The sequence below is a fragment of the Hippichthys cyanospilos genome, chromosome 8 (genome assembly GCF_059441005.1).
Source record: "Hippichthys cyanospilos isolate Australia breed blue-spotted pipefish chromosome 8, RoL_Hcya_1.0, whole genome shotgun sequence".
Lineage (NCBI taxonomy): Eukaryota > Metazoa > Chordata > Actinopteri > Syngnathiformes > Syngnathidae > Hippichthys > Hippichthys cyanospilos.
In genome coordinates, this window is record NC_142376.1 from 279325 (window position 1) to 302500 (window position 23176).

Genomic DNA, 23176 nt, shown 5'->3' on the forward strand with positions numbered 1-23176 from the left:
TGAGAACGAGTGAATCATGGGAGGTTGTCGCGAGAACCGGAAGTTTAATCCAACCTTGTGTTTGCCTTGACTCTCGTTTGAAAATACAACTATTTTTATTATTATACAAAACAGGACGTTAATAACAATAGCGATCAAGTATGTAAATATTAATATTAACGAGCCGTTGAGCGAAACGCGCAAAACAGCATTGGACAGCTTTCTTTCTTTTTTTTGTTTGAACAAATAAAGCTGTTTTATCACTAAGAACAGAAAACAGCAAAGCCAACAGGTTCAAAGCATCAAAGGATCATAGCAACATGCCTACTGGGTGAGAGACGTGGTCCTAGTGTCCGCCACAAGGGAGAGGTAGCAGAGGTAGTTTTTACGCAGCGCGATTGCAATAATTGTGTGCGCGTAAAAAACTCAAAACAACTTACGTCGCTCGATTGTATCGATCTGTAAGGTATGTTTATTGAAAAAGACTGGCTGTGTGCGCTAGTGTTATTCGGCACGCCAAATGCACTGCGCGTCGTAAAACGGCACGACAATTGTGTACTATTTTTCAATCCCATGCAAAAACAACAACAACAACAAAAACGTTAGCTTTTATTGTCATCGTTTAGCGTTTTGTTTGTTTCTTTGTCTTTTTCAAGACAACTGAGCCGGAGGTTGGCGCTCTCGCGCCCTCTATCGACCAGCTGCCACTGACACTTGACAGATGGACAGACATTCAAAGTATTCAGCATCGCAGAGAATGGATTTGATTTCCCCGACCGAATCGCATTTGATTTCGCTTGCGTTAAATTGCTTCCGTGTCTCCACCGGAAGTTGGAACTTGCTTCCGTGGCGTCCTAGCGGCAGCGGCGCTCGTAGTCCAGCAGGTGGCCCAGTCGAGTTCCGGCCAGATGTTTGCTGAACTCCCGGTCCATCTTGTGGCTCTGCTCCTCGGTGAAATGGTTCCTCCAGTCGCCAAGCTCACCTGAAACCATCGCGGCGGCATGACGTTGCCAAATTCGGCGTAGCGCTTCTGGACATGCAAAGCTCGGCTAATATGACAAGCTCAAAGATCACCGTCGGCTCAAAAATCACCTCATTTGTGTCATCTATGTTCAATTGGTCCCAAGTCGCTTGTTTTGGTTTTGACTATTTTCTTTTCGTTTTCCTTTTATCTGTACTCCCAGCAGTCTATAAGTTGTATGAGGTCAGTGCAGTGACTGAGTTGATTTTTGGAACGTAATGGAGTGTCTTTTCCATTCTTAATCGAATCATCCTACCCTAAATGACTCTTCAGTGGGCGCGTTGGCACCTTTTCTGAAGAAGGTATTTCCCATCGTGCCGTGCGACGCCTGCGAGCTCTCCTTCATGGCAGCGAAGGTGCTTTCATCACACACCAGCTGCACTTGAGTCTCACTCGGCTCCATGACAGGGAAATGACCCGCAGACAAACAGGAGAGCAATTCAAAAGTGACAACAAAAAAAGAAATTCAATTTGAGTTTGGCGGTAGTAATAAGTAACTAGTACAAAAAGAAAAACAATCATGTATTTGCCAATTGCAGGTTGCAGAAGTAGCCCCCGGTGCAAACGTCGGTGAGCAGCGCGTTACAAAACAATATTGCTCAACGTGGCTGACGGACGAATTGTGATGTCATGTGTTCCGGAGTCTGGTGGCAAGTGGCCAGAAGCTGATGCGTACTGCTGGCGGTCCAGAAGGCAGACAGTCTGTAACATTGTTTTTGCGCACATTTGAAGATGGAAAGGTGAGCAGGATATTCTGCCGCTTTTACACTTCCACTTACCTTAAAGCTTTCTGCAGAACAAAATATGCCCGCGGTGTGCATGTTTTTGTTTGGTTTTTGTCCACTTGAGTTCGCCACCCCGACATTCGACCATCGGATATGGGACGCTCAACGCGTGAGGCCTCTGTGGTGAGTGACGCGGGCGTCAGCCAATGGGAGGGTCTTTGACATCTGCGTCCCTCCCGTGTAGTGGCGCTCGCAATTTTATGAACACGCTGCCGTGTACGCTTTGTCCTTGCTGCAGGTGAACGCACGCGCGTGTCCTTCCGTGTACAGAACAGCATTTGTAAGCTCAATCAGCCATTACATTTCTTCAACTTCCTTTGTGTGCACACGTCGAGCGTTCTTTCTTTAGTATTTGTGGAACACCGCAATGAGAAGGAATTTTCAATCGCGTCATACACTTGTATGAAAACCCATCTGCAGAAAAGCGCACTCGAGTCGATGCTGACTCCGTCACCCGAGTGGAACCGAAACCCCCGAAGTCGGAGGCAGACCAGTTAGGCGCTAGTCCTCCTTGCTGCCCTACGCTGACGTTAATGGAATCAAAGTATACAACTCGAAGTCAGCTCAAATCGGGACGTAAATTGGACATACGTCATAGGAGCGTTTTCGTGAACAGTACTTCCCGCGGGAGGCAGCATAGCAATCTGGCGACCGATGAGAGAGACGAAGAAGAAGAAGAAGAAGAAGAAGAAGAAGAAGAAGAAGAAGAAGAAGAAGCGGAAGCGCTCGTCGATACCCACAATGGACGCGATGCTGGCGTCCACGTCGCCCGCGGCGTCTCAGTCCTACCACAACGCGGCCGACTTCTACCCCAGGAAGCTGGGGCCCAAGCCCGACGTGGTTCCGTCCGGCGTAACCGAGCGGAAAGTGGTTCCGTTGGACAAGCCGGACATGGTGGCGGTGGACGTCATCGACGTCAGCGAACACGGTTTGTTATGCTAACGGGCTACATGCTAATTACGCCGCCCTGGTCCAAGTTGTTTTTCCTCTTGCTTTTCGCCAAACGGGGAAAAAGTGGCCCCACGCTGTTTTTGTGAACCGAGCGACGCCGACCGCTGCTTCGTTCGTCGTTTAAGAAAGTCTTTCCGATGCGTGTATATGCACATCCAAACAGCATATGGTGGTAGAGCTTTGGATTGAAGATTAAATGTCGCAATTTCCTCCTCAGAATTGAAGATTAAATGTCGCAATTTCCTCCTCAGAACTTCGTTTTCTCCACTTTACTTGCGCCACTAGCCATCCAAAACGTCTCTTGTTGGATAGAAGACGTTTTGCATGCACTTTTTCCTCTCTAATTCATAAGCGAGATGTCGGGTAGAGATGTGCTGGCACGCATCGGCAAATTGGGTGGCTTACGAGTGCAAAATAGCGTGTGAGGACGTTTCTATTCTTTTTCTAATACCAGCGCTTCCATTGCGCGTGGAGGCATTCATGTGCGTTTTGTGTTTCATTTGCTTGTATTCAGAGATGCCCCCGATGCACAAGAAGAAACACGACACATACGTCCTGGTGAGTCTGTTTGCCATTCTTCGGAAGCCTTAACTTTCAGGAAGTCCCAAATTTGGGACGTGGAGAGTCATCAACAAACGCGCCTTTGCAACAAATCGAAAACGACCGAATACCAATTTCAAACCGTTGAGCTCATCCGGGCCATCTCGTTATCTTTTTGTCTTCCTTAGATACTTTCCAAATGTTCACAAAATAGCGGCGGGCAAGATAATTTGCTTGATTTCCATTTTCAGCGACTTCCACATTCCTTGAGCCGTGATGAATCGTGCAGCTTTCGAGCTGAGCGTCATCTCAAACTCCGCGTTCTCCCGTCACATCGTCTTACAAACAAATCAACGATGTTCAGGCTCATCTTCAAGTTCCATCTCTTGTTCCGGCGTGCGTCGATTCTGCACTTCCCAAACACGTCCGTAGGGGGCGATGTAGGACAAGTCGGGCTTCTTACAATAAGAATGTATTGTATGTGACGCAGCGTTTCGAATGTAAGGCGTGTGAAAATGTCACGTTTCCCTCCTGCAGGGCACAATTCATCCCTTCAGGAAGACACACCGCTCCCTTCCTGGAAAACTCTTGCAAGAATTACGATTGGTCACATCCGACAGACGGGTAAGTGCTTGCGCTTCGACGACGTCATGATGATAAAAAAAAAAAAAAATGTTTTAGTTTGCCTAACGCGGTCAAACGTGTTTGGTAGTCGCGTGACCCGTGACGTGACAGCTCTTTTCGATGAGCGTTCGTGCTCTCGTACGTGTCCGCCGTTTCGGAAGGGCGTCAGAGTGAGCGTCTGCTCTTGCTCTCATGTTGCTCTCAGCTTCCATTTTCACACTTTATCGCTTTGGTAAATCTTGCAAAATTGACAACCAGTTCTGTGCACTCAAAAAGGTGTAGGCGCTCTTCTTTCACCGGGAAAATTGATTCTAACCTTTTTTTTCCCCCTTTCTCGGGTAATCCGCTGTAGAGTAGGGCTTGGTTTTGGTGGTGGGTGAAGGGGGCCCCAAAAAAGTCCCCCCGCCCCCAAGTCAGTATGGACATTACCTTTTGAAGGAATAAAATGAACCATTTTTATAATGGAACCAAATCTGAGTTTCGCTTTGGAGGCTGAGTGGCTGGCGCAATACACGCGTTTGGCCAGGAGGCGGAGCCACAGATCTGCTTCCCGCCTGCCTTCGCCCCATGAAGAAGGGGGGAAGGGAGCGAATGGTTCTGAGCCCTCCGCTCTGTTTGCCCACAAACGTTCACGCAAACACATAGGCGCACATAGCGTGTGTGTGTGTGCGCGCGCGTGCGTTTGCGCGTGCACGTGTCCGGCTAGTGCTGTCAGCAGACGCCTCGGCGCTGTCATAACACAGCGCACGGCGTAATTGTGGATTTCACAGCACAGCAACGTATGAAGCGCACTCCATCCGACAGGCGCGTACACACACACACACGGTCCCTCTTTGCGGTACGTCTGACACAGAAAAGCACTCAGTGGTTGCTCTGCGTCTTGTGTGCATTTGCGTTTCCTTCTTGTCTTGACAATATCGCAGATTCTGAAGCAATTGTTTTGGGATTATTGTGGCTTTTCCTATTTCATACGTACTCGCAATTCCAAATTTTTACTTTGCAAGTCCAAATGTTCACTTCCTGTGCAGAACCAGATTGTGCCCCAACACGCCACTCTTGACTTTTCAACTTCATTCAAGAGGTGCAGTGGAACCAAATTTCCACGCTGAGCGTGGATCGCCGCATTAATGGGGACGTACGCGAGAATTTCAGTGGGAGGGACCTTTGGCCGTTCTTCCTTTAGTATTTGTGGAAGACCGCCGCAATAAGGAGGAATGATGTTAAAAAACTAAACAAAAGAAAAGCGCAAACATGACCTGAGGAATACGGCTTTGGATTTAGCCACGGGTGTCAAGCTCCCGTCCTGGCGTGGCCGTATCCCGCGTGTTTTTGCCTGCCTCGCCGCCGATGCCGCCTTTTACCAAGAGACTGGAAGAAAAGCTTGCCCATGACCTGGTCCGTCTCAAACGAATTTGATCAGCCATACGAACGAGGCCAAAGACCCCCGGCCGTTGGATTGCGTTCCTCGCAATCCGCTCTTTTCCTTGCCCGTGACTTCAATTTCAAAATGTCACATTTGGTTCTTTCCCCTTCTTTTAAGAAGCCGGGCATCAGTAGGCCATTGTGGTCTTTTGGTCTGCCAAACTCTGGCTAATCCCAATGGTTTTGGAAAGGGCTAACCTGGCCCGATCAAAGCGGCTGCCCGATGACCGCCCGCCCCCGGCCCCAATTAGCATCCGTGAGCGCGCGCGCGTCAAATACAGAGGGACCTTTCTGTAAATGTGACACTCGTGTTGTTGTGTGTGGCAGTCATGGAGGATCCTGCTGTTTGCCTTCCTCAACCTGCTGTGCGCCGCCTGTCTGCTCGCGTGGTGCAGCTCCACCAACAGCATGGGTACGTACGCGCACGCGCGCAGGCACACGCACACGCACACGCACAGGCACAGGCACAGGCACAGACACAGGCACAGGCACAGGCTCGCCCGCGCACGCGGGGTTAATCATTGATTGACATGCTGACAGATTATCAGACTGCTGTCTACTCACAACCTCTGATCGCGTTTCCTCTTTACGCGCGCGTGTGTGTGTGTGTGTGTGTGTGTGTGTGTGTGTCCGGTGATGTGTATTTGTCAAAGTGCACGCTTGTTGTTGTTGCATTGTTGCTGAAATTCAAGATGATGATGATCCTACAAAACTGGATGTGTGTGCTGGTTTCTGCATATATAAATATACACAAGAGATTGTGTGTGATCCTGTATCAAATTGTGCAGTCACCAACAATATCATCTTTCAGTCTTTTACCAGGCAGCAGCTTTTTGTCTCCAGACACGCGCGCGCGCACTCGCACGCACTCGCAAGTAAGCAGTTGAGGCACATTTGTGTCCATCTTGTCCGATCTGGCAAACCGCGACAGTCGCCCCTTTGCGTCGCTTACACCTTGTGTGTGTGTGTGTGTGTGTGTGAGTGTGCGCGCACGCAGACACTTCTGTGTGTTGGTGACACACACACACACACCCTAGGTTTGCGCGTGTAAGTGTAAGTGGCGTCTCTTTGTGCTGTCTCTCACCTCTGTCTGTCCTCCAAACACGCGGTGACAGTTGACACGCTCAACAACAAGCGTCCGCTCTCGCTGAGACTTCTTCACACACACACACACACACACACACACACACACACACACACACACACGTCAAGTGAGAAACGCGCCTTGCGTCCTCTAAGATTCCCTCATCATTATTGCAAATGTTGAAATTTTGCGCCCTGGCCGCTCGCCAGCGTAGTTGAGTGCTTCCCGCTTGTTTTCCTCCCGGTCAGGAGCAAGCTGCATTTTGTCCCGGCGTTGCAGCGACTTTGCCCCCGCTGCGGGAATGTCTGCGTCTGTCCCGAGCCGGTCGGTCCCGAGCCGGTCGGCCCCGAGCCGGTCGGCCCCGAGCCGGTCGGCCCCGAGCCGGTCGGCCCCGAGCCGGTCGGTCCCTTAGCGTTTCTTCCTTCTCGCCGTCACACGTTCCGGCGCGTGCGCGTCCCCGGGCCCCGCGTGTTCCCGTGTGTCAGAACGCAGCTGGCGAAGCCTCCCGCGGGGCGCCCGCCCACCGCGCTCTTCTTTGTCTGAAGCCCCTTTCATGCAGAGATGCGCTCAACTGCCGTTTAGCGCAGGCGCTACGCCGAGCCGCCGGCCGTTTGCCGTATTGTGTCGCGCAGCCTCGTTGCGGATGGAATGCAGTTGTCTGGAAATGAAAGAAACAGACAAAAAAGTCAAACGAACTCTGGCCGAAAGTGGGAAACGCTTGCGTTCCGATGACGACTTTAGCCGCCAAATAGCCGCAGAGAAAATCGGATCCGTTCACGAGTACCGCTAGCGGTTCTCTACATCCTGTTTTTGTGCTCCTTTCAAAGCAAAACTTAATACATGTCAAAAATGGCCCTTTGTCTCCCTTTGTTTTTCTGGCTTGCAAAGCAGACTGAAGTCGGACGATGATTTTTTTCCGCATCTATGGATCGAAGCAGAAATGATTTTTAATTGAGTCGAAAATCGACTCAAGCCGTAGACCCTAAAATCGAAATGGATTCGAATTGTGAAACAGTCAAAGAGTCCCACCCCAATATGTATATAGTGTATGTACGTAACGGTGTCCCACGATAATAAGGAGAAACGGCTCTGCGGGGGAGGGCTCGGCGCGTCCGCCTCACGCTTCGGGGACCCGAGTTCACATCCACCCGGCTCCGGTCTTCCCGAGCCCGCGCGGGTTCTCCAGGCGCTCAGGCTTCCTCCCGCACGGCAAAATCACGCAGGACAGATACAGTACTGGACATACGGAATTGTCCTTAGCTTTGATTGGGTGAATGCATGCCTGTTGGTGTCTGTGCGCCCGGCGATTGGTTGGCAACCACTTCAGGGCGGCGGCTGGGATAGGCATCAGCAAGCCTGCGACCCGCGGTAACATAAGCGGCTCTCCGAAAGGAATGGATGGATGGATGGATGGACGTTAGTAAACACTTGCTGGCCAGAGGTGAATGAAGTGGCATATCGCTCTGTATTTGGCGTTGCCAAATACATCGTTCGTCAATGGATCGATGGAAAAATGCATTGTGAAGAGCGGAAGCCCCCCCCCCAAGGATTGTGTCAAGTTTCATCGAATTGATACCGGCGCGGGTTTAACGTGTCTCCACCAGCTGCCGCTCAAATCCCACAGCGGGGATAGCGCACGCTTTCTTATCGATGCGCTCGCCGACGCTAACGGCCATCAATGCGCGTGTGACACATGATGGCGTGCACACGCGCAAAATGTTTCAAGATGAAGGAGAAGGCGCGTCGGTAGCGGGAGAAATTAGCCTCACGGCGTTGTGGCGGTCCGGCGTGCAATTTTTGGATTGAAGCGCTGACTCGACGTCTGAAAAGTAGACCCCCCGTTTTTGTGCGTGCTCTCAATTTACTGACCGGAACCCCCGACTGCCGAGCGGTCCGGCTCCTCATTCGCGCTGCGCGCCACAACGTGCCTCAACGCGCCTCAACTGCTATTCGTTTCAATACAAATTGTCCATTAGTTGCAAATGAGTCCTTATCAATGCATTTTCTAACATATAGCAAAGGGAAATACCCAGCAAAAAAATGAAAACGCTAACGAGCTAAACGCATACAAGGCAGCGCTATATAACGTGCTGAAGATAAGAACTAACATTCGCTAGCATCCTATCTGCGCTCACAAGTTATTGGAGCAACAAACAGATTTTGGTCATTATAAATGCCAACGTTCTTTCAACGCTCGTACAATTTACAGACGCTCGCGGGTCACATTTCACGGAGAAAGAGACGACTGACTGCTTTCAACTGAAGCCGCGCCGTCCTTCCTCACTCCAAAATGTATTAGCAAAGGCGGCGCCGAAAAACAAAGATCGATCCGAACAAAATACAAATAAAGGATAAGCTAAATCCCTTCCAAAACATGTTTTTTTTCCCCCTCAAGCCTTGTCTGACTGCAACTGATGTCATTTAATCAATCTGTTTTTCATTTCAATTTAATTTAGTGAATAATATACACAAACAGCGCGTGATATTTTAACGTCGATCCCGAAATCAAACGCAGAACATTTATTCAATGTGACGGCGCAGAAAAAAATGCAGATTTCATGTTCTGGTTTGCAAAGCCCAAAAAGTAGCTTTGTCATTTTTCAAAGTCCAAGCGGATGCGGGCAGATGGCTTGCGGACCGAGAATCGGACCTGATCCCATTTGTTGAATAATGTAGCAAAGTTGACTTTTTGATTGTGTAATAAAGAAGCGGGCATATTTTGAGGCACCGCTTGATCCCGCGGCCCTTCCCGCCTCACTCCGGCGGTAGCCAAAGGCAAAAAATGAACGCGCACTTACGCGCGTGCGTGAGAATGCGGCTCGTGCGCGCGCCTCATTAAAAATTCATTCGCCGCTCATATTTCTCCTCATCGGCTAGTCCTTTCGTCCGTCTTTCTTCCCCGTCGCTCTGATTGTTCTCTAGCCATCGCTCGTTATTCCCCGATATTCTCCACCCTCTCGCTTCTTCGGTCTGCTTTTGCAACCGTGTCGCGTCCTCCGGGTGTCACCGCAGGTCCGCGAGTCGGCCGACCCGTCCGTCCGCTTGTCGCGGAGCCGTCGGCCGACCCGTCCGTCCGCGTGTCGCGGAGCCGTCGGCCGACCCGTCCGCTCGCGTGTCGCGGAGCCGTCGGCCGACCCGTCCGTCAGCGTGTCGCGGAGCCGTCCGCCTCCATCTGTCTGCCCCTCGCGCTCTTAAGCCGGCGTCGCCGCGTCTCAGTCGGCGAGCGGGTCGGTGATTGAGCGGGTCTCAGAGGGTCCGGCTCTGTCAGGATTACGCAGCGTCAGGTTGGCCAACACGGAGGCCGGCGCCGGGGAAACAAAATGTTCCTCTCGGCACAAAGCCGCTCTAATCCCCCGCCGCCGCCGCCCGTCAGCTCGGGCGGGCAGAGACGGGTGATTGAGTGCCCCGCGATTGGCTGGCGCGCAGACTCTTGACCACGTTTGACGGCCGCGCACTCCGCGTCACGCGGGACTCTCGTCCATGCCGAGAGCGTGACCGGCCGTCGCGCGGGCGTCTTCCTTCGGACGCCCGTCCGATTTGTAAGTCCAAACGCCGGAATCCTCTTTTTCCCGCTACAAATGCCATCCATCCGTCGCGGCCTGCGAAAAAGAAATCCGCCGACTTTGATAAATAGCAATTATTGAATAGCCGCGCGAAAAGCCGCCGCTTCTGCCCTCCTCGGCCGCCCGGGGGCAGTACTGTTCATTGAGGCGTTGCGGCCTTTCAGGCGAGGCCTGGTCTCGCAGCTGCCAATCGGATTGCCCCGGATCGACCACCATATCTCACTTTTGTTAAGTCACCGGTACGCCGCTCATGTTAGCATTCCACGCGGAGGATGAAGAGTACATGACAGCGTATCCACGCTCGACGTCTTATTGCTCAACCACATGTGGTCTAATGGTGACTTGGAGCGCCGCGGCGTGGATGCGAGCCAGCACCAGCAGCTTTTTTAGGGCATGTTTTTGCCTTTTAATTGCACAAAGTGAGATTGCCTCTTGACTCAAAAAAAAACTTGAGTTTGAACCATTGCTGACCATTTGCCAAAGTGCCGCTTATTTCTTGTGGACCGACTTGAGCTGATGGCCGCTGCGCAGCGCTCACATCTTCAAAACCCAAGTGATGGCCAAAACCCGCAAGCCGGATCACTGACATCTGAAGGCGGCGCTCTACCTTATTTAGGTGGACCTACTAAGTCGTTGTAACAGAAGATGATTTGTAAAATAACAAAGGTGTTTTGTGTTTCAGCTCTGACGGCCTACACCTACCTGACTATCTTTGAGCTCTTCAGGTGAGCCCGATCGTGAAATCGACGCCGTTGCTCACGAGACGCGCGCGCCTGGGGCGTGGCGGCCTTTGCTTTTTTGACTCATGAAAAATGAAGTTTGCCATGAATCAAAGAATGTGGGAAGGAGGCGCGAACTTGATGCGTCCGCCAAGACTTGAGGCGCTTCAACTTCAGCGTTGATCTGGCAGGTCCCGTTTCATTCTGTTCTTATGTGTTGCAGTTTGATGACGTGTCTGATCAGCTCCTGGGTGAGCATGAAGAAGCCCAGTCAGGTCTTCTCCTTCGGGTGAGTCCACAAACAACGCGGTCGATCGAAACGCGTGACGTCATCCAAAGCCCCGCCTACAGCGATTTAATCCCACAATTTGTTTCGATTATTGGATGGGCGTGATTGGCCGGCGAGAGGTTCAGGGTGAACTCTGCCTACTGGCCCCAGAAGATGCCTACCTCCTAAGGAAAAAGCGCTTAAGAAAATGGATGGATGGATGGATGGATGAGGGGACAAATCTGCGGTTGTCATTTCCCACCCCCTTATTCCAGAGCAGGACATTTTTGGCTGCGCGCAAAAGCCCAAACGTAAATTGATTGTAGGGTCGGGATAGTGCGGCGCTTCTCAAATAGTGGGGGGGCATGAGGGGGCTTGGCAAAATATAATTGAGGAGCACTGGGTTAGTGTAATGCGCTTCTGCAGCTGACAGGCAGGTGAACTCTGACCTGGAGGTGCGGAAGAGGGAGGGGCCGTCCGTCCTTTTCAACTTGAGCGGGCGCCTCTATACGCATACATCTACATACGTGTGCGCGCGCTTCGAGGCGCCATCGCTGGATCGGGTCGTCGGCGAGGCGTCCTTGGGAATAGTCTTATCGCCATTTGAGGGCGACGCCATGGGCACAAACTGCGCTCCCCCGCTACCTGTGTGACTACTGTGCGTCTACAATATTCACAACGTACCCATTAACCTGCGAGCGTTGCGTAACCTGCTCATTGTTTGGCTTAAAAAGTGTGAGGAGGCACAGCGCGCATGCGCGCCGCGGGGAATGTCACGGCAAGTTTATTTGCACGACCCTGAATCGCCACGGCCTGAATGGGCTTCACAGGTGAAATACAAGTCTTACAGGAAGTCTTGCGCCGTCCCCTGAACAAAGCTCCCTTGTGGGGAAAATAAGAAACCTTCAGTAGGGAGCGCAGGTGGGAGGAGCCCCCTTCCAGGCTCAGTAGGGGGAGCCCCCTTCCAGGCTCGACAGGTTGCACTAGATGGCGAGTGCTAAAAATGACACATTGTGCCATATTAGTGCAAAGATGCCCGGCCGGCAGGTGAGATCCTCCGCACGGTCTGGCCTAGTGGGTCCAGCCTAGCAAAACCGCGGTCCGTACAAGTATTTTTTCTAGGGTACGATCGTCTTTATTTCTGTGTGCGGGCGTGCGTTTTTGTATGGTTTTTCTTTTATTATTGTTATTGTTTTGCATGTGTATGGGTTTGCTGTCAGTGAGTGGGCGGGGCTTGTCATTGTTGTGGACCATGTGACCTGCTTGTGTTAAGGTTTGACCGTCTGGAGGTTTTGGCCGTTTTTGCCTCCACTGTGCTGGTCCAGCTGGGAGCCTTGTTCATCCTTAAGGAGAGGTGTGTATGCACGCACGCACGCACGCACACACGCACGCATGCACGCACGCACGCACACTCGGAGTGTAAGTATCATGAGGCGTTTTTGATGAAGTCGCTCACGCGTCTTTGTTCATCTCGCCGTCACTCTGTCTTCTTTGATTAAAATTTCAATTATTTTTTATTTCCACAACAACACCAAACATTTGTCCAACTGTCTTCTTCTATTATGGTCTACACACATGACACCCCCCCCCCCCCCCCCCCCCCACACACACACACACACTTTAGCACTTGAGCAGAACAATTGGGCCCCACCCTCAGTGGGCTTCTTCCTACAAGGGCTGTTTACTCCAAATCCACACATGAGAGCGGTTCCCCAAGTTGGGAGAAGGAGTTGTCACCTTCGAGCAACTTGGAGAAGTGGCAGCCTCGCGACTAACGTTAGCACGCGGCGCTTTTGCGATAGGCCTACCGTGTATATCGGTCCGGCGATTCCGCGCCAAAGCTCATGATGCTGAACTGGGTGGCAAAGGAAAGCCCGCTCGCACGCAGGCCTCTCGGGCGGGTCTGGGTGGTCCTGGATTTTCTGCCGTGCGCGCGCGCGGGCCGTTGTTTTCACTCTGGGAAAAATGGCAACGCAGACCAAGAGAACGGAGACCGTGGCCCCCTCTGCTCCGGGATCGCCCGCTTTCGGGATCCTAGCGTCGAGTAGCCGCTTCCCGGCGTTAAATGGTTCAAACTGACCTTTACGTGACCTCTCCCCACCCCCATCCCTTCGGTCTTAACTGCAGACACAGTGTACTGTTCCCCCCCATTAAAATTGCCATCTTTGGAAGTGGCTGGGTGGGCCGGCGGGGGCGGGAGCTCGTTTAAAAAAAAAAAAAAAAAAGTTTGCTTAGCCGAGCGAAGGAGCACAAGAGAAACGTGCGCGCGTGTGTCCGTCTCTCCCGCTTGGGGGCCCGAGATGTCCAACCGCTTTGTTTTGCTCTCGGGTGTCCGCTCGTTGACGCGCCGCCCCGCCCCCTGCCGGCGCGGGGTCTGGTACGCGACGCCTCACCAGATGGTTCTCGGCCTCGGCCTCGGCCTCGGCTTCGGCCTCGGCTTCGGCCTCGGCTTCGGCCGGTCCGTGTCCGGGCCCGCTTTGAGTCCGCGGGAGTGCCGCTGGGGCGGATTTACTAAACCGCCGGGCCGCAGTGACGCCGCTACCGTCGACCTTGCCCTTGGTTAACGGGGGTCCAAGCGTTCACTACCTGCCGCCAATCGGGCAACCCGTCTGTTTCTGACGGGTGGTCGGGCGGGGAAGCCGCGGTTCCGACCATCGGATCCCTGAAGGCGGCGCCGCCGCCGCGTCGCCTCGGTTCAGATTCGACCCGGACCCAGCTTTCCTTAGGCCGCCGGCCGAATGGTGGTTATAAGGGAGAGAGATGCCATCTTAAGTTGGGGGACGTGCCGCGTCCACTGACTGTGCGCACAGGGTTTGTGCGGCGTAGAGAGCGTGTCTTTCCGCGGCGAGAAAAGACGTGAAATAAATTCGGCGTAATTTCCCTTTTAGCGATACGCCGTCGCTATCCGCGAGTTCACCACGTTTCATGAAAATCGCAACGGGCTCGGGTTAAACCCGGCAATGGCCGGCGGCGAGAAGGCGATCCGCCTTGCGTGCGAGTCCCGTATGCCGGGCCTTCTTTTCACTGCGCAGATTCACCGGGACCGGAGCATTGCTTTTGCAAAGTTTAGAAGCGAAGCCCGCGCAAACCCGCGCCCGCTTCTAGTGAGCCGGCAGCACTTTGAGCGTCAAACGTTGGACGCGAGCCGAAGACGCCGGCCGCCGCGCTTTGTCCGCCGCGCTTTGTCCGCCGCGCTTGGTCCGCCGCGCTTGGTCCGCCGCGCTTGGTCCGCCGCGCTTGGTCCGCCGCGCTTGGTCCGCCGCGCTCGGTCCGCCGAAAGTGGCAAAGACCCCGGCGGGTGCTCTCGGGTTTTCGCGCCGCCGGGGCAAAAGGCTCAGGGCGGACTTTCCCCTCTCGCGCGAGCTGTTGCGGGCAAACAAAGAGCGCACGGCGTGTTAATGGCGTTTCTCTCCTCTTTGGTTTTTGCCAGTGTCGAGCGCTTGGTGGAGCAGCCGGAGGTCCACACGTGAGTATTCCTTTGCCCGCGTCTTCTCCGGGGATGGCGTCCCTTTGTTGCGGTGATGTATGTGGAAAGTGTTATTTAAGGGATTAGTCCCTTCTGACAGTTGTGGATGCGTGTGTACGCGCGCGGCGATAAAAGTGCCCGCTTGGCTCCGCTACTGTAATCACATGGGACAATCCAGTTAGGAGCCTAAAACTTCAGCTCCAAACAATGGCACGCACGCGCGGTCAGAAGAGATTAGAGGGCGGCCACGGGGGAGAACGGCCGCGTCTCCGCTCGGACACCTGTCCGTCTCTCACGCCGTCCAATGGCGTTGGCTCGGGGGAGGGGGAGGGGGCGCGGGGCATGTAATCCGGTCACGGGAGACAGCTTTAGAGCCGGCTGAGTTTTAGCGTCTCAAAGCCGTCGCTAATCTTTTCTGGCCCCGGGGAGCAACCGCGGCGGTTGGCGGAGACCCCCGAGTTGGGAGGTGAGACCCCGCGCGGTTGGCCCGGGCGTCCTTGTCAGGGTTACCCTCGCCGGCGCCCACCTTTAGACGTGCGCGCATTCATTTCTGCCCCCCCCCCCCCCTCCCCAAAGTCCAAGTAAACGCTGCCGAGCGGAAGCCCAAAGAAGCGGAAAAGCCCGCCGAAACCCCCGCCAGAGTCCAATGATTTCAAACGCAGCGGAGTTGGCAAGCGTGACAAAAAGTCGCCCGGTCATAAAAAATACTGGCAGAAGTTTGGCCACATCTCACAGGGATGCCTCCGTCCCAACGGCGCCATGACAAATGGAAGACAAACGGAAGGGGTGGTCACCAAGGTCGCGTGCCTGTGCGCAGGGGGCGCCTGCTGGTGGGCACCTTCGTGGCGCTCTTCTTCAACCTGCTGACCCTCATGTCCGTACGCAACAAACCCTTCGCCTGCGTGTCCCAAGGTACGTCCGCACCCGGCACCCGCCGCGCGCGCCCGCGGATGTCGAATAAGAATAATCCTCAACCTCACGAGGGAAAGGCACCAATTTGGCTTTTGTCTTTGCGCCGGATTACGTTTGTTGCGATGAAGATGCTGTCGAATTTGGACATGTCACAGATGTTATGAAATGTTGAATCGCCGCGCGCCCTTTGCCGTACTGGGCTCTTTTTTGCTGGCTTTGCAGGCCTCCGCCTTTTCCCGCCTCCTCAAGTCCCTCAGCCTTGGCTTCCTTTTGTCCTCCGTGTAATCATCCATTATTTCAGACCCCGAATTTTGCGATATCTTCCCAAAGACGTGAGCCGTGTTTGAAAATACCTCGAGAAATCGCACAAAGGCCGACCGAGCGCCCCGCCCCCGTTTGCGCGAAACGGAGTTGGACGAGTCGCGTTTTTGTCATCTCGCTTTTAAAACGCGCCGATCGGCGGTGAGCAAAACGGGGCCCGAATGTAGACGCCGTGACACGCGGCTCGCCGATAGCCGGCGGCCTTTGGCGTAGGTTTGACCTTTCGGCGAAAGAGAGAAAAAAAAAAAGACAAAGTCGGGCCGCGCCGCCGCGGACCCCTGAGCCGCAACCGTTCCTGCGCCAAAAATCGAGAAAAATGTGGTCTGCGTCGTAGGGTGCGCTTTATTTGTCCCGGCGCGCCCCGCCGCGCGCGGGCAGTTTGGCTCGGCTCGAGGAAAGCCCTCGGGACCGCCCGGCCGGCGGGAGCCGTTCCGAGCCCGAGCGGCGTCCCGGGATTTGCCGGGCGGTTGGTCGGGGCGGCGCTTCGGCCGGACGGCGCAGATAAAGCGGCTTGACGTCGGGCCCTTTTAAAGCCCCTCGCGCCCGCCGTCTTTTGCCTTTCCTCCCGACGCGTATTCATGAATGAGGTCAGCGCGCGCGTCTCAGCTGTCTGCTCTTGCGTCGTGAGCAGTCTCAACATCACTTAACATCTGACATTTTGGGACGGGAGGGGGGCGCTCTCTGCCTCTCAGATGGAGCGAGACTAAAAGTGTGTTACGCAACCGCGTTCCAGACAGTGGGGATGTTTTGCGCCGGGGGGGGGCGGCGGCGGCCTCGGGCCGGGGGGAGGCGGGGGCGCGACGGCGGCTCGAGCCGGCCGAAGGGACGCGCCCCTCCTTCGCGCGCCATAAATAAGTCGCTCCATTCAAATGTTTGTTTAGCCTCAGTCATCCCGGCAAAACGGACACGGCGCCAAACGGGAATCCGCCGATTTGTCGGCGAGCGAGCGGGACCGGAACGGACGGGTTCGAAAAAGTGTCGAATTTTTCAAGAAAATAGATCATGCGCCATTTATTCCAATAACCAACATTTAGCACGCTAAACACATATTAACAACCAAATACGTTTGACCGGTTGAAGTCTCGGAGGTGTGACTTCTGGGAGAGATGAAGGCTTTTGCCAAACGGTACCGTTGCTCGTGGACTAGATCCATGTTAAGCGGGAGTTCGTCTTAAGTGGGAACGTGTATATAGGAGTGCCAGCTTGCCTTAACCTCCGGCGACGTCGCATAAAAGTCAGCCGCGTTAGGCGCGGTATAGAAGTCCGCCAGCCGAGAGGCGGATGCCGATGGCCGCTGCGACCGAAGCGGGCCAGGGGCGCGGACCGCGCGGGAGGAGGGCAAAAAGCAAACAAAAGAACCGCCGGCGCTGTCTGAGTCGGTGCCTCCGGCCCGCATGATGAGCGACGAGGTCTTTGTGTGTTTTGCAGCGGCCAGCAGCAGTTGGCTTCAGGAGCACGTTGCGGATCTGAGCAGAAGGTGAGTGCCCGGCGTTTTGGAAATACTTTCACTGAGAAGACCGCGAGGGGAAAAAGAAGCACGCCAGCGCGTTTTGTCGAACGCTCGTGTCGTAAAGGACGATGGCGTTCAAGGGTGGGCGTCCTTGAAATGAAATCTTTTCATTTGCTGAGTTGGGCCCGATTGCGGCCCAATTTTCCCAAAGTAAAAGCGCGGCGGTGTCTTGAATCCCGGGAACTTCTCTGTTCACGTCGGTCCGTGTGCGGGGCCGCGTCCTCGGGCTTTTTCTCGCCGCGACCGGCGCCGTCGCGGGTGAACCCGGACTCCAAAGGGATCTCGAGCGTTGGTCGCACGAGCTGCGCGCGCGCCCCGACCGACCCCCCGGCCGTCTCGCGCCGCCCTTGAGGAAAGGGGGCGGCCGCCCTTGAGGAAAGGGGGCGGCCGGGCCGCTTCTCCGCCGCCCGCGCCGATGACGTCTAATCGCCGGCAAATAGCGGGCGGTATCGACAGCGGCGCCCGAGGGAAGGCGAGGAAGCGCTAACTTGCGTTTGCGCCCCCGTGCGCGCAGTCTGTGCGGCGCCATCCCGGGCCTGAGCGGCGTCTTGCTGCCTCGCATGAACCCCTTCGTCCTGATCAACCTGGCGGGGGCGCTGGCCCTCTGCGTCACCTACGCGCTCATCGAGATCAAGTAGGAGCGCCGTCTCGCGCGCTGCGCCTGTAGCGCGCGTCTCACGCGCTACGCGTGTATTGCGCGCCCAGCGACTACATCGGCGTGGACACGGCCTCGGCGGTGGTCATCGCCCTCATGACCTTTGGCACCATGTACCCCATGAGCGTTTACAGCGGAAAAGTGCTGCTGCAGGTAACGCCCTGTGAAATTTCATTCAGGTGCTACCAAGCAAACAAGGCGACGAGCAAAAGTAAAGCACCATCGTATTACCGGATAGTATGTACGTGATTTTGAATGACATTCATGCCACTAACCCTTTTGTTGTCGGCGCCTGGTACCCGATCACGTGACGGACCGCCTTCAGACCACGCCCTCGCACGTCATCGGTCAGCTAGACAAGCTGCTCCGAGAGGTGGGCCTCGCGCGAGCGCCGACGGGACCGGTCCGCCTCCGCCTCCGCGCTCAGCACGTCCTTGCGTCCGCTCAGGTGTCGACGCTTGACGGCGTGCTGGAAGTTCGCAACGAACATTTCTGGACGCTGGGATTCGGATCTTTGGTGCGTCGAGCTCGCCGGCTTTTTGCGCACAAAGGTTTCGTTTCCGCCCCAAAAGCACGAGGCCGGCCGAAGAAGGCGCGGACCTCGCCGCGTGACGTCGGGATTGAGAAAAAAGGAAAAGTCGGGCGCCCGCGCCCGTACGCAAAGTGTCGCTTGTTGGCCCGCCGCCGCCCAACGTCATTTGACCCCCGAACGCTCGGCTCGCGAGCGGCAAAGCCGAGGCCCCGCGCTCGGAGCGGCTCGGGACCTCCCCGAGGTTTGACTCAAACTCCAAACCTTGCGTTTCGCAGGCGGGCTCGGCCCACGTGCGCATTCGGCGCGACGCCAACGAGCAGCTGGTCCTGGCCCACGTGACCCACCGTCTGCTCCCTCTGGTGTCCGCGCTGACCGTGCAGATCTTCAAGGACGATTGGACGCGCCCCCTTCTCGCGCCCTCCGCCGCCGACGGTCACGCCGCCTTTTCGTCTTCGGCGGACTCGGACCCGCTGACGTCGACGCCCTCCAAGGCCGGCGGCCCGCCGCCCGAGTTCGCCTTCGACACGCCCGGTCGGAACGCTCAGGCCGTGCTCCTGCCGGCGACGGCTCACCGCCACCAGCACCCCCGCGGGCCCTTGGGCGGGGCGCCGCCTTTAACGCGGCCCGCCGCCGCCCCGGGCCTCGGCGCGCCGGGGCCGAGCGCCGGCTACGGACCGGTGGGCGCCGACTACAGAACCTTGGCGGGCTCCGCCCGCTACTACAGACATTACGCCCCCAAATGACCGGCGCCGGAGCCATCGCCACGCTGTAACGTTATTCTCCATGTGGATTGCGAAGAGCCATTGATTTTTCTAAGCGCAAAAGGGGCCGTAAACTTTATTCAAGGCTTCCGCGCGGCGCCGAGAGAACCGCGTAACCTCGGTAATCGTTGCGACTGCTCTCCGTCAACGTTTTCCCAGCGGTCGCGTGATTTCATCTCAATCTCGATTTATCGAGGGATCGTGTAGAAATAAACGTTTCTCCCCTCTCCCTTCTCTTGCTAGCCAGAGGAAAGCCATGTGACATGACCGTGACGTCAGCTTCCGTAATGTTACGCGGTCACCTCGCGGCGCGCATTTCTCCTGGTTGTCATGTGTCGCGCGGCCAGGAGGGGGCGCCAGGACCCACCTTCACTCCGTGCAGGACGCTATTATTTTCGAGGGTTAACTTCAACCGTTGTGCGCCATTTTTAAATTCGCTCGACTTCATCGGCCGTCGTGGTCAGCTTTGCGCGTTCATTTGCACGCGAGGGAATTCACGTATGTTCTTTTCAGGGATTTGTGGGCAGGGGAGGGAGGCGTGCTTTACAAATGTACAAACTAACGATTACATAAAACCATTTTCTATTTTAGTTCTCCGCCTTGTGCATTTTTTTATTGAACAAATGGCGCGGTTTCGGTCCCTGCGTGTGGTTGGGCTGCCGCGGGCATCCCCAAAGCCCCACGCCGCCTTCATCCAAACGTTCGTGATTTCAATGCGAGCCTCGCGCCGCCGTCAGCGGGAGAAAGTTGGGAAAATGACGACGTTGATGGACGTGGTCCGCGCGTCGCCAGGGGGCGCAGGAGAGCGCCCGGGTTTTACGAAGGAGCCCTTCTTCTACGCGAGCAGACGTAGCTTGTAGCCTAGCTAGCGAGCTCGCCGGAAGAAGTCGAACGTCGCGACGCTTACGTTTTTAGCAAAAATACAAAAAGATTTGGCTCTGACCGCCCCCTGATGAGAAATACATCAAACGACTGCGGTTTATTGTCAGGGTGCTCGTTTGGATGCAGAAACATCCACCGGGACTTGCAAAAGTTCACCCAAAGACTTAAGCGGCAAATTGACCACTTGAGCGGGAAAGCAAACAAAAGTCAAGGTAAGTCAAACGTTTTTCACTTCCACCTTCGAACGAGATGAGATCAAAAATTCCCAGATTAGACGGAACTTGAAAATGTTCATCTTGAGTTGAGCCTTTCAACTCTTTGATTTGATAACAAAATGCTTGCAAAGAACAAGGAGTTAAATGCGAAAATCTTTATTTGTCCCAAGCTCAACAACCCACGTGTACAGTGGCTGTGCGTGGCAGTCCAGTAATGAGTCGAAAATTCTATTCACATTTTTGTGGACGTGTTGTAAAAAAAATACTGTTAGTGTGTGGTATCTTAGTAGTTTTTGGTCAAATGTTTGTCGATTTGCCAAGCGTGTGTATAAAGCATTTACTTTTTGAGCGCAGTATTACTTTTTAGGTGCATAGCATATGAGATAGTTACAGAATTGGAAAAAAGCAGTTCACCTGCAAAAAAGGGGACTCCGTTAGAATATTAAAATTGTATTCCAAAGGCGTTTGCCTCTGAAACGCTATATTCAAGTACGTTAGGGTCAATTTCGAATTTGCCCCGGATATGAGCCGCAGTCGGCGAGCGCAGCGTCTTTGGCGGGTGACGGCCTCGCGCTCCGGCCCGGTCCGCCGCTTTTCGGCCAATGCGGACCGGGCCCTCTCCTCCGGAGAAAGCTCGGCTCATCGCCCCATCCTCGCGGCCCGCGCCGTCCGCCCATCTCGCCCCGTGACTTTTTCTCCTCTGACCGGCGCAAGACCGAGGCGGGCGCGAGAAAGTCGCGACGCCGTCGATCGCTAGTTGGCTGGCTTTCCTGCAAAAAGACAAAAATGAGGAGGGTTCCCCACCCGGCGTTGCTCATCTTTTTCTTCAACTTTTAACAGACAAGTTTCCCAGTAGGGTTTTCAAATGAAAGTTTTTTCCTTATTCAAAACGAATACGTGAAATGATTCTACATTTCCAAAACTCGCAAATAAATGCGTTCTTTACGAGCGGCAGTATGTTACGGTGAAACGATATCACGCGGGGGCAGAGGTCGGAGGAACGCGTATTAGCGCGTTTACCGCATGCGGGCGCGCGCCCAAAATGACACACGCTTTCTTGTGTGGGATAGTGTGTAAGATTCGACCGTTTTTCATTACGTCCGGCAGGAGGCGCTGCAGGTGCCGCGTTTACCGTTGTCCGGAGCTGGAACAAACATGGCCGCCCCCCATGTAATATCCTTTCATGATTACTAGACCCACCATTATATTTCAAACGTGCGGCGGATCCTTAAGAACATATTCATTCGCAAGTTTTGGAAAGGCATCCCCCAAATATAAGACGCGCCTAAAAGACGATGCCTTACCTTGAATATTTTTCCCTGGGCGATTATTTATTATTTATTTATAATGATTATTTTATAATGATTTATTTTTGAGAACAGGTCTGCCACAGAGCATATCTCACTTGGTTTACATATTTACTGTTCCACAATTATGGCGAGAAATCCTGAGCGCGCCGGGTTCGTATCGGTCGCTCGCTCCGGCGTGCGAAAAGCCTGCCGGCCCCCGCTTTCGCGCCCTCGTTTCGGGCGGACCCTTACAAAACGGGTTTGAAGCTTTCCGAAGTTCATCATTCAAACGTTTTTTTTTTGAAAAACGCTTTGCGCTGCTTAAGGGGTACTTGGAGGAAAACGCATCTTTTTCATGGGTTATTTTTTCCTAAATGAAAAGAGGAAAAGTTGCTCATATGCTGGGGGATCGTGTGTGTGTGTGAGTGAGAGAGAGAGAGAGAGAGAGAGAGAGAGAGAGAGAGAGAGAGAGTCTTGTTTATGTGCGCGAGTGCTTACAATCGAGTGACATCATTCACAGTTCACACTAGCGGCAGACACACACACACGCATGCGCGTGTGTGTGTGTGTGTGTGTGTGTGTGTGTGTGTGTGTGTGTGGGGGGGGGGGGGTCCTATGGTGGTGGCCATTGACATAATGCTTTTCCGAGTCCCTAAGCCTAAGCTTGACTATCACAACAGATTGCATGCGCACACACACACACACACACACACACACACACACACACACATCTGCATCAATATGTTGTTTGTTGCAGCGCTCCCCCTGTCGTTAGACTGTGGAAACGACATCACTAAATGCTGGTTGCCAACCGTTGTGTGCGCCTTTGCTAACATTAGCAATTAGCAATAGTTGCTCCGCCGTCTTTTTGGAGCTTTCGCGCCGTAAAGACATTCCGGCCGGAAGTACGCGCTGCGGGAAATCTGTCCGGCCAAGGGGCGCGCTTGCCAAAAAGGCCAGGTTTTGACGCCAATTTAATTGTGCCTTCTTGCCCGATTTGCTCGCTTGCAATTTCTTAAGCGTAACGAAGTCTTAAAATTGCGTTTGCCCCCCCCCCACCCCCGGTGGCGGGACGACTGAAAAAACTTGATCCGACGTGTACTGCGTAGCCGGCCTTTGAAATGCTCATACCGCCGAGGATCATCTTAATTCATGGCGCCGGCCGATATCGCCGCTAAAATTCACTTTGTTGTGCGGCCCCGCCTTTTAGTCGTCGTGGCGTCGCCGTCCGCCCCGCCCTTTTTTCCGTATTTCAGTTGCGCGCGCGTGCGCTCGCAGCAGGGCGCCGCCGCGGAGCTCGATTTGAACTTGTCCGACTTTGACGCTGACGTTGTTTGACGTGTCCACGCCTCTTCGCTTAGCGGCCGGCTAAGAGCGCGCGCGCGCGGGAGTGAGACGGCGCTAGCGCGCGTCCGCCGCGCGCACGTGACGGCGCGAGTCCCGTTGATGGCAGCTGATCCATCCTTTCAAAATGCGAACGCGCCTCGATCGCGGCGCCATTAACGTACGCTATAACCCCATGTGTGTGCGCGCGCGCGCATCACGCTCGCCATAGGCGTTGAACACCAAAAGGGCATCGGAGGTTACTCGTGTTTCCATACATGCTTGAAATGCTTACGGGGGGGGGGGGCGCTCATGCGTGCGCAGCCGATGGGCCTCACGTGACACAAAGATGGC

General features: G+C 54.5%; 2 protein-coding genes and 2 long non-coding RNA genes across 7 annotated transcripts in view; 1 reads left to right on the forward strand and 3 right to left on the reverse strand.

Moving 5' to 3' along the window:
* Positions 1-55: 55 nt before the first annotated feature.
* slc30a6 (solute carrier family 30 member 6) lies at positions 56-19703 on the forward strand. Of its 4 annotated transcripts, XM_088421126.1 has the most exons (20): positions 56-445; positions 636-1740; positions 1850-1908; positions 2024-2065; positions 2206-2329; positions 2402-2713; positions 3251-3294; positions 3814-3900; positions 5650-5734; positions 10652-10694; positions 10912-10977; positions 12230-12310; positions 14387-14422; positions 15240-15334; positions 17084-17132; positions 17680-17799; positions 17871-17973; positions 18146-18193; positions 18269-18337; positions 18628-19703. In XM_088421126.1, the coding sequence occupies exons 6-20, from the start codon at positions 2440-2442 to the stop codon at positions 19093-19095; spliced, it is 1668 nt and encodes a 555-aa protein (XP_088277252.1). In that variant the 5' UTR covers positions 56-445; positions 636-1740; positions 1850-1908; positions 2024-2065; positions 2206-2329; positions 2402-2439; the 3' UTR covers positions 19096-19703. The 4 variants fall into 4 exon arrangements, with proteins under 4 accessions (XP_088277252.1, XP_088277251.1, XP_088277248.1 ...); XM_088421125.1 differs by having other exon boundaries at positions 636-1908; XM_088421122.1 differs by having other exon boundaries at positions 636-2329.
* Positions 544-2834, reverse strand: LOC148419711 (sulfotransferase 6B1-like). The gene is made up of 3 exons (XM_088421134.1): positions 1780-2834; positions 1289-1702; positions 544-961 (listed from the first exon to the last, which is right to left on the reverse strand). Exons 2-3 carry the CDS (start codon positions 1401-1403, stop codon positions 834-836), a joined length of 243 nt encoding a protein of 80 aa, XP_088277260.1. The 5' UTR covers positions 1404-1702; positions 1780-2834; the 3' UTR covers positions 544-833.
* On the reverse strand, positions 6125-9918 carry LOC148419712 (uncharacterized). The gene is made up of 2 exons (XR_015866373.1): positions 9205-9918; positions 6125-7064 (listed from the first exon to the last, which is right to left on the reverse strand). It is a non-coding gene; the product is annotated as an uncharacterized LOC148419712 (long non-coding RNA).
* Positions 19704-20350: 647 nt separating the features above from the next.
* Positions 20351-23176, reverse strand: part of LOC148419713 (uncharacterized) — a 7110-nt gene continuing 4284 nt past the window's right edge. Inside the window, exon 2 of the long non-coding RNA XR_015866493.1 lies at positions 20351-20980. This is a non-coding gene — a long non-coding RNA (uncharacterized LOC148419713). The remainder of the gene's footprint in view (positions 20981-23176) is intronic.